The sequence below is a fragment of the Lipophrys pholis genome (genome assembly GCF_963383615.2).
Source record: "Lipophrys pholis genome assembly, chromosome: 15".
In the NCBI taxonomy this organism is placed as follows: Eukaryota; Metazoa; Chordata; class Actinopteri; order Blenniiformes; family Blenniidae; genus Lipophrys; species Lipophrys pholis.
In genome coordinates this window covers 25,700,102-25,709,850 of record NC_137642.1, presented here as the reverse complement: position 1 = coordinate 25,709,850, position 9,749 = coordinate 25,700,102, and the positions used below count along the sequence as shown (strand labels likewise).

The 9,749-nt window shown below is 45.8% G+C and overlaps 1 protein-coding gene across 3 annotated transcripts; it reads left to right on the top strand.

Annotated features, from left to right (window-relative positions):
• Positions 1-250: 250 nt before the first annotated feature.
• On the top strand, positions 251-7,585 carry entpd6 (ectonucleoside triphosphate diphosphohydrolase 6). Of its 3 annotated transcripts, none has more exons than XR_013936049.1 (14): positions 251-391; positions 1,798-2,085; positions 2,569-2,645; positions 2,757-2,900; positions 3,304-3,379; positions 4,656-4,691; positions 4,896-4,984; positions 5,336-5,415; positions 5,666-5,730; positions 6,333-6,431; positions 6,523-6,663; positions 6,767-6,842; positions 7,047-7,159; positions 7,334-7,585. XR_013936049.1 is itself a non-coding variant. In XM_080481726.1 (14 exons), exons 2-14 carry the CDS (start codon positions 1,854-1,856, stop codon positions 7,415-7,417), a joined length of 1,293 nt encoding a protein of 430 aa, XP_080337852.1. In that variant the 5' UTR covers positions 251-391; positions 1,798-1,853; the 3' UTR covers positions 7,418-7,585. The 3 variants fall into 3 exon arrangements, 2 of the variants coding, with proteins under 2 accessions (XP_080337852.1, XP_080337851.1); XM_080481726.1 differs by having other exon boundaries at positions 6,786-6,842; XM_080481725.1 differs by having other exon boundaries at positions 6,786-6,842; positions 7,047-7,169; positions 7,248-7,585.
• Positions 7,586-9,749: the final 2,164 nt, after the last annotated feature.

The following is a 9,749-nucleotide window of genomic DNA, read 5'->3' as shown; positions in this document are numbered from 1 at the left end:
TGTTCAGAGTGCTGAATATGCTTAAGTATTTTAATGACTTCCCATCATGCTGCTCTATAAAGAGCCCGTGGTGTGATTCGGTCTGTGAGGATCAATGAGTGAACAAACACTATAAAAATCAAAAGGAAATATATTTTATACCTAATTATGATGATTAATATCTGAATAGTATATTACGATAAATAAAACTAACGTCCTCGTTTTTCGTTTTTAATTTCTTCACGTTTACGCCCTCCAGTGCGTACGTGGTGACGTCACGGACGGCTGCCGTCAAGAGATGAGAAAACCCGGAAGTGTCCGAGAGAATGAAGTTGGAACAAGTGAGAAAAGCGACCGAAGATGTTCCGATGAGGCTCCCGTAAGGTTCCACTAAAGGAGCGGCTGCTGTTCGGTGCGTAAACTCCACTTTTTATTATTCTCACGTTTGTTAAGTTTACGACACGTTCCTGCTGTCAGCCGGCTTCTCGTTAGCATAGCAGTTCGCGTCTCTGTACATTAGGAAAGTGTGATGGCATGCAAGCAAAGAAGGTGTGAAGATGACCGCAGTTATAGTCAACAACTCGGTGATTATAAACAACAACGTGGATGATTATAGACAAGAATCTGTGAGATTATAACCAACAACCCGGTGATAACAGCCAAAACCCTGTGTAATTATAACTAACAACCTGTGTGATTAGAACCAGCAACCTGTGTGATTAGAACCAGCAACCTGTGTGATTAGAACCAGCAACCTGTGTGGTTGTAACTAACAACCTGTGTGATTAGAACCAGCAACCTGTGTGGTTATAACTAACAACCTGTGTAATTAGAACTAACAACCTGTGTGGTTATAACTAACAACCTGTGTAATTAGAACTAACAACCTGTGTGGTTATAACTAACAACCTGTGTAATTATAATTAACAACCTGTGTGATTAGAACCAGCAACCTGTGTGATTAGAACCAGCAACCTGTGTGGTTATAACTAACAACCTGTGTGATTAGAACCAGCAACCTGTGTGGTTAGAACCAGCAACCTGTGTGGTTAGAACCAGCAACCTGTGTGATTAGAACCAGCAACCTGTGGGATTAGAACCAGCAACCTGTGGGATTAGAACCAGCAACCTGTGTGGTTAGAACCAGCAACCCGTGTGATTAGAACCAGCAACCTGTGGGATTAGAACCAGAAACCTGTGGGATTAGAACCAGAAACCTGTGTGATTAGAACCAGCAACCTGTGGGATTAGAACCAGCAACCTGTGGGATTAGAACCAGCAACCTGTGTGGTTAGAACCAGCAACCCGTGTGATTAGAACCAGCAACCTGTGTAATTATAACTAACAACCTGTGGGATTAGAACCAGCAACCTGTGTGGTTAGAACCAGCAACCCGTGTGATTAGAACCAGCAACCTGTGGACTTATAACCAACAACCTGTGTGATTAGAACCAGCAACCTGTGTAATTATAACTAACAACCTGTGGGATTAGAACCAGCAACCTGTGTAATTATAACTAACAACCTGTGGGATTAGAACCAGCAACCTGTGTAATTAGAACTAACAACCTGTGGGATTAGAACCAGCAACCTGTGGGATTAGAACCAGCAACCTGTGGACTTATAACCAGCAACCTGTGTAATTATAACTAACAACCTGTGTGATTAGAACCAGCTATGATGATGGCTTTTAATGGATGTACTTTCATACATGAATTCATTCACTGTTCATTCGTTAACGTGACTTCAGGTGTGGGGTCTTTTAGCTTGTTGATCCTCTAAGACGTGCTCAAACCGGGTATCCTGTTCAACGTGCAGATCTCTGGCTGGACTCTGGTCTGCAGTGTCTGCCGCTGCACACAGCATGAGGAAGGATGAAGAGAGCGAAGCTGGCTGGATTTTTTGTCTTTGTGTGCTGTCTCCTCGCCTACCTCATGTTCATTAAGCATCACTACTCCGCCACATCCTCCGAACCCAGCGCCTACAGACCCCTCCCACACTACAAGGACTCCGACAGTGGACCCAGGTTCCAGTATGGCATCATGTTTGATGCCGGGAGCACGGGGACCAGAGTTCATGTCTTCAAGTTCCAGATGACTGACGGAGGTACAGACGCATCAACCATTTAACATTTAACACTACCCTCCACATTTGGAATTCAGACTCTTAGGCGAAGGCAGCGCCCCCTGCTGTGACGCTGATGCGTTCAGCCTTGTTGGCAGATCAGTAATTGCCGGCTGCCAGTTGACATGCACACAGCTTCGTTAGTATTTCACAGCTTTTTGCTTCATTAAGCTTAGAGGAAGTTTCCTGCAGCCTCGGGCCAAATGCCCTCGTTATCGCATTAAAGCGTTAAGCTAAAATCACGCTGGCTAAGTGCTGTTTTGGCTTCTTTGTTAGCATGGCGGCTAACGGCCTGACGTCAGGGACTACCTCACCACAAGTTGGCGCCATAGGCGCACATGTAAACACACACACAGACAAACCTATAGAGAGTTTTATAGAAGGCTTTATAGATTTGTGTGTGCATGTATTTCTAGGTTTGTGTTTGTTTGTTTATCTTTACAGATGCATGTGTTTGTTTTCCAGAGGTTCCAAAACTAGATGATGAGATCTTCAGGTTCATCAAACCAGGACTTTCTTCATACGCCGATGAGCCTGAGAAGGTGAAAAATCTGCTGCCTCTCAATCGGGCCACCAGGGGGCTCTGATGAGGTTCTGCTGCAGCGTGAGTATTTTGTCAGGAACTCATCCTCTGTCTCCTGTCCTCCTCTCAGTGCTCTGCTGGCATCATGGAGCTGTTGCAGGTGGCTCAGTCCAGCGTGCCCACGTTCCTGTGGAGCAGCACTCCGTTGGTCCTGAAGGCTACAGCCGGCCTGAGGCTGCTGCCTGGGGAGAAGGCCAACCAGCTGCTGGACACGGTGAGATACTCCACTTCCCCATAGACGCACAACAGTCAACAAACGATCAACAGACAAACACTGCAACATGCGAAGAGACTGAAGTCAACCAGTCTCTTTTTAGGGAAGGTGGTAGAAATGCGCTTTTTGTAGTCCATTTTGGGAAATTTGTAGTTTTTTCACCACGGCAGACGTTACTAACCTTTGCTGCCGTTGGATTATTATTACATCAGCTGGTGGAAGTGCGGTCGGATTGTTACGCCATCGCCTTTCCCTAACTCCTTTAGGAAGCATCCCAACACCTTTCCTTAACCCTGTGACATCATCCACGGGGTTAAGGAGAAGTGGATAGGAAAAGAGAAAGGAGGGGCTATTCGGAAGCACCCACTGTCTTTCCTGCCACTGTGGTTCTGTTTGTATCCAGGTGAGGGCGCTCTTCCTGAAGTCTCCTTTTATGTCCGGAGAAGACAGCGTGTCCATCATGGATGGCAGCGATGAAGGTACACAACTGATAGACTGTCGGAATTCAGTCAGAACGGCTCATTGACTCGGAGGCCTTTTTCATTCTGCCTGGAAAATGTCACTCAATTACAACAGTTGCTGGTTTGGGGGCGCTGTCGCCTAAAACAAACACTGACCAGAGAGGAAGTGAAGAAGAAACAAGATATCAATGAGTCTTCAAGTTCAGGGTTTGGTGTCTTTCTTCTGTGACGAACGTTTTTTATTAGACTGTTTCATTGTTCACATGCGGCCATTAATTCACTCATCAGTCATGTGGGGAAAAAAAAAAAGTCTACATCCAGAGTTCTTGAGGATTTTTAATTTTCAATTTAATGAGATTTAAATGCGACTTCACTTCTATTGCGCCAAATACTGGAGAGTCGTCCGAGTCACAAGTGCAAGCAGAGGAGACTGCTTTTTAACAGGAAGAGACTTACAGAACCAGACTTGGAAGTGGAGAAACCGGCAGAACCAGACTCAGAGGTTAGGGTGGGGCCCATATGAGGACGGCGGGGTCCAGATCCTGGGGGTCCATGTGCGGCCGGTCCTGCATGTGGATCACGCGTCGTTGTGTGTTTGAAGGCCGTCATATAATCCAATCCTTTTAAAGTAGTTCATACAAGCAATTATGTCCATGTGGGATAATGTTCTGCTTAATCTTGAAGGGGGAGGCGGGGTGAGGCGGGGAAGGCCGATTATCCGCCCTCTGGTTCCTGAAGCTGAAATGTTTCTCCTTCTCTCTGAGGGATCAGCTGCTTCTGGTCCATAAAAGTCTTTTGCTGATTAGTGTTTCGAGGTGGGTCTAATGGACGCGGTGCGCTCCGACTGGTCCGACCAGATTCCAGCAGCCGGGACGAGGCGGCCGCCCTCGGATTAGGCTTGAAGAGACTTATTGTTAATGGAGAGCTGAGTGGAGGCTGCAGGCGGAGGCGCGGAGCTAAGTGCCGCTGTTTAGTCTTCGCTCGCTCCACACTTGTTTGTTTTGTTTGAAAATGGCTTCTTAGCGTCCAGGCTAAGAGTTTTATGCTAAAGCTCCTATGATACCGTTTGTGCGGCGCGGTCCGCGGGCGGAGGTCGGAGGTCGGCGCTAAAAGGCTCTAATGCAGCTGAGTGCAAATATTCTTTGAGCTGACCTCAATCAGATCACTCATTACTTCATTTATCCATCTCACACTCGTTATAATGGACCGGCACGGACCTGCTGCACACGCTGCGGTCGTCAATGACACCAGCAGCGTACGGGGGCTAAAGCTACGTCTTTCTCTCTCTCTGCAGGGATTTCCGCCTGGGTGACCATCAACTTCCTCACTGGTGAGACTCGTACTCAACCCAAACTAACCCAGATCAACCCTAATCAGTTCATGCACTAACATAGAAGCAGAGCAGGGCGAGGCCTCCCCAGCCAGGGCTGTGCGTCTGAACCTAACCTTTCACGAACAGGAGGTCACATGACTGCAGCAGGAAGTGTGAGTCCCTCACTGTTCTTTACTCCCTCCCCTCCTCTCCAACCCTCAGGTGGGCTTCAGGGACCTCGCTTCAACACAGTCGGGATGCTGGATTTGGGCGGCGGGTCGACTCAGATCACCTTCAGTCCCTCGGGGGAGGTGAGGGGGGAGGTGGGGGTGGGGGGTGGGGGAGTGGGCTGGTCTGGTCTCTTGTGTTTCTCTGCTCAAACTACCAGGATGCTTCTGTTTGACAATCTGTAATCTCAATTTGCGGCATTAATCCCAAATTCATTCCGTGTGGGGAGGGGGGGGGGGGGGGGGGGTAGTGTGTGTGTGTGTGTGTGTGTGTGTGTGTGTGTGTGTGTGTGTGTGTGTGTGTGTGTGTGTGTGTGTGTGTGATGTCAGGGTGGAATCAGAGGGGGGGTAACATAATACACACTACACAACTGTACAATGCAATATCTACACAACACTACAGTGTCGCCGAGTTAATTTTCTGTTTGTTGTCAGAAAACCATCCAGACGATTCCTGGCGACTTCATCACGTCCTTCCAGATGTTCAGCACTACATACACACTCTACACTCACAGGTACACGCACACACACACTTTTATGTAGGGTTGGGCAGACATTAATTGTATTGATTGCATTTGCATGCGCAACATTAAGTAATGAATTCAGTTTAAGGATTTCAAAATAAAAACCAGAGTCAAAGAAACTGTCAACATCAATATATTTATGCGTCACTGTGATGATCGATTGTTAAATTATGCTTTTAAAAGAAATTAGATTCAATTGTGTTTTTGGAGGTAACGAACAAGTGCTTTGTTGTCTTTGCAGTTACCTGGGTCTGGGCCTCATGTCCGCTCGACTTAACATCTTAGGAGGAGGAGACTCGTCTGCGCGTAAGACCACGTGACTCAAACTCATCAGCGCTTTAGTCCCTTTATTAATAGAGTCCAGCACTGCTGTGTGTTTTTAGTTGTGCAGATTTTTTATTTGATTTTAGTGTCCTGTATCAACTGGCCCTTGTTAGTCTGTTACAAGAGTACGGCAGATGGAACTCGTGTTAAAGAACCCATCCAGACGTGGCACATGCTCGGATCCATTTGCATGTTAATGTTTAAGTCACTATAAATTCAATTAAACTCTGTTTGAGTTCTACAACAATTCAACTGAAGGCACTTTAACAGAGAAACACAATTAAACAGGAGGGAGTATAGGAGACCGAGAAAAGGAAAAACCCTCGTTAACGGGCATAAATCTGCAAAACCAGACACGGAGAAGGAGACTTTCTACAACATTAAGTTAAATAGGATCAAAAAGACAAAGAACATTTTGGAGGAAGGGAGGTGTGATTAAAATGTAAATGGTTTAAAAACAACATTCTCACAAAACCTTTACAGACTCCTTGGGAAGTCCAATAAACATAAAATAAGTTGTTGTATTTATATTTATTTAAATATGGTCTATTAGCCTGACATTAAAGTGCGTGTGTGTCCTGTAGGGGGCAGCAGTGAGCTGGTGAGTCCCTGCCTGGCTCCAGAGTTCTCAGGCCAGTGGACTCATGGGGACGTGGTCTACACCGTGAAGGGACAGAAGGCAGGTAAAGCTGTGCGATTGGTCAGTGACTCGTTCACTTTTCCCATCGTGCAGCAGGAGCCGGGTAGGAACCTTGTGGTGCGGCTGTGTTTCAGGGGAGCCCGTCTACGAGGCGTGCCGCTCCAAAGTGGAGAAGGTCCTGTACAGGAAGGTGATGAAGACACCCCAGGTGGCCGACGTGGACTTCTACGCTTTCTCGTATTACTACGACCGCGCCGTGGACCTCAAACTCATCGGTATGGACCGTCCACACACAATAGGTTTATAATGTCTCACATATATTTGTTTTTCTATATTTATATTATTTGAATTTTTCTGGAGCGGACTATTTGTGTTCAGCCTGTGCGTGTGTGTTCAGATGAACAGCTCGGGGGAACCGTCCAAGTCTCAGACTACACAGATGCTGCTCAGAGAGGTGAGATGGCTCCATCTTGTGGCGAACGCTGTGAACTGAAGCTCCCTTGCTCTTCCTGTGTTGATTTAACAGTGAATTTACACGCCAAGCGTGGATTGGTAATTATGTCATCCACCCGTGTCCTGGCACGCTGCTCTGTGATTGGCTCCTGGAGTGTGTGTGCTCCTCTATGATTGGTTTATCGTGCTTTTTCTTCTCCCACAGTCTGCGGCAGTCTGTCTGCAAGTCCCCCTCAAAGCCCCTTCCTGTGCCTGGATCTGGTCTACGTCTCAGTCCTGCTGCAGGAGCTCGGCTTCCCGTCACACAAGCAGCTCAAGGTGAGTCGAGGCCTGAAACCTAATGAAGACTTTTCAAATAATTACACTTTTGTGTAGCACAGGAGGAACAAAATGTAACTTCATAAAGTGTGTGTGTGTGTGTGTGTGTGTGTGTGTGTGTGTGTGTGTGTGTGTGTGTGTGTGTGTGTGTGTGTGTGTGTGTGTGTGTCTCAGCTGGCCCGGACCATCGGTGCGGTGGAGACCAGCTGGGCTCTGGGAGCCACTTTTCATTACATCCAGAACTTGAAGACTCCGTGAAGGTTTCAGCGGCTCTTATTGTGAAAAGCTCCGCGGCCCGCTGCTGTTTTTGTAGTTTCTCCTGTCAACATGGTGTTTGGTGCTAAAAACTTTTTCAAATATATTTTCTCATTTGTGACACGATGAAATCGAGTCCCTAACTCTAATAAAGAGGTACTTTTTGCTGAGCTTCTTTTCTTAAATGTGGAAATTTTCAGACTTATTTTCAGACTTTTCAGACGTGCGTAAAGTTGCACTGAAGGATGGTTTTAGGCAGCGAGCCATCCAGCCGTCATTTGGACGATCAATTTTCGGAAAAGACGGCCGGTAAAACAGCGGACTCCTGCTGGGAGTATTTGAAGGGGGCGACGCTTCATCTGCTGATCTCTTGACACTTCAAGTCTGTGTTGGTGGGGTCCGGCGGGGGGGATGTGGGGGGGGGTTGCGGGGGGACTAGATGGTTTTTGTGTGTGTATGTAGAAAATGTTTTACTTTCAGTTTAGCTCGTGTAAAATAGGAGCAAAAACTAAAGTGAGTTTCTATTTTCGTTCTAGTTGGAGATCAGCTCTTAAAGGCTGAATCGTTTTGCGAATGATAAAGTGGCATAACGGCACTCCAGACAAGTGAAGTAAACGGCGTCTTGTAGGTAAGAGGAGTGGCGATGTTTCAGTATCGACCTTAAAAGTCTGGATCTAGTTTTACTGCCTTTTGCAGGAAATCTGCATGTTCTTCTGTTTTGAACCGAACATCAGTTTAAAGTTAAACTATTTAAGTGCAATTTCACAAAAGGGTAAATGGGCCAAGCCAAGCGGAGCATATCTGCTCAGACAGAATATGCGTCTGGATTTGTACTTTTAAAACATGAATCAAAACCTGGACTGAGTGACGCTTCAGTGCTCCCTGTCTGCCTTCATTTCACTAATCGCGTGTAAGATGTGGGGGAGATCAGCGTTTTAACTCGAGGTCGACCGCTCCGCCGAGCGGACGGCTTTATCTGCTCTCGGCTTTTTCTTTTTCCAAACGCGTCCAGACGTCTCTCTCTCTCCAAGGTCGGGGTTAAAAAGTCAAAGCGAGATTGCGGGATCTCATTAGGTAGCCATTGACATTAGACATCATTCTATTAGGAAACACTCTAATCAGGGAGAGAATGACCCTCCGGTGGAGGTCTAATCAATTACGGGAATAACTGTCCGTGAAGTGAGGGATTAACATCGGTCGACTGTAATGTCACAGAATTCTCACTAGGTGGGACCAAGTACTCCTCTGTAACGGCGACGCCTCGTATGTGTAAAGTTTTGAAACGCTTCCAAAAACTCTTAAATTGCATGTATGAAGTTTCAGTTCCAATTTTGGATGGTGAACATCTCATAGAATAGAAAAACGTTATTAAACCAAGAGGGAAATTAATTCACGCATTGCTCCACACATTCAATTTTAATTCTCTTATTCAATATTCAACTTTCTATTTGCAAGTTATGTTAAATACAACGTACAAGGCTTATGACTAATAAAAGCTAATTAGAGTCTTATAGCCACAGGAAGGACATTTTATCCATTTTAACAATTAAATTCTTCTGAGGAGTTTTGCTTGTTTCCCGATCTTTAAACTCAACCCCCTTTATAAGAGTCATTTTAGGATTCTTTCCCCATTTCAGTAATTGCGCTTTATCTAAAAATTTTCTTCCAAGAGAAGTCATTTTGAAAATAATTCAGGTGTGTACATGAAATAAAATGTTTATTCAGATATGATCTAGTGAACGCTTCTTGTTGTAGTGTCCTCCTGGCGCAGAGCGAACCGATGCAGTACCTACCATTGTACACCAGAGGGCGGAATAGAATAACGCTGCAAAGTGTGTTCTGGGTTTGCACAAATAGGTTGCAATGAAGATACAGTGACTCTAAAGAGGTAAGAGATGAGCAGGAAACTGTCCACAAAATGTAGTATTGCAACTGTGAAGAGCTGAATGAAGATTTTAATTTATTTAAATTACATGCAAAATTCACAAAGCATGAACAAGAAATTCATATTTGAGTGAATATTAACCCAGAACATGCACTCGTTGCTCTTTCCTGACCTTTTTAAACCCGGCTCCCTCCTCTCCACTCATTTGTATAAAGATATTTTAACAAAGATGTAAAATGGTGAACTTCTAAGCAGTAACATAAAGCTCATATTCAAGTGAATATGAATTCAAAAGCGCGTGTCGTGTTTGCTCGCTCCTGACCTTTCCTCCACCCTCCGCTCATCTGCATGCTCGTCTTGTCACGCGGGGAAAACAAATGTTGAACCTCGCGGACGGTCGGCGCGTCGCTGCTAATGCTGCTCACCGTCCTGGCTGCCGTCCAGCTTCTG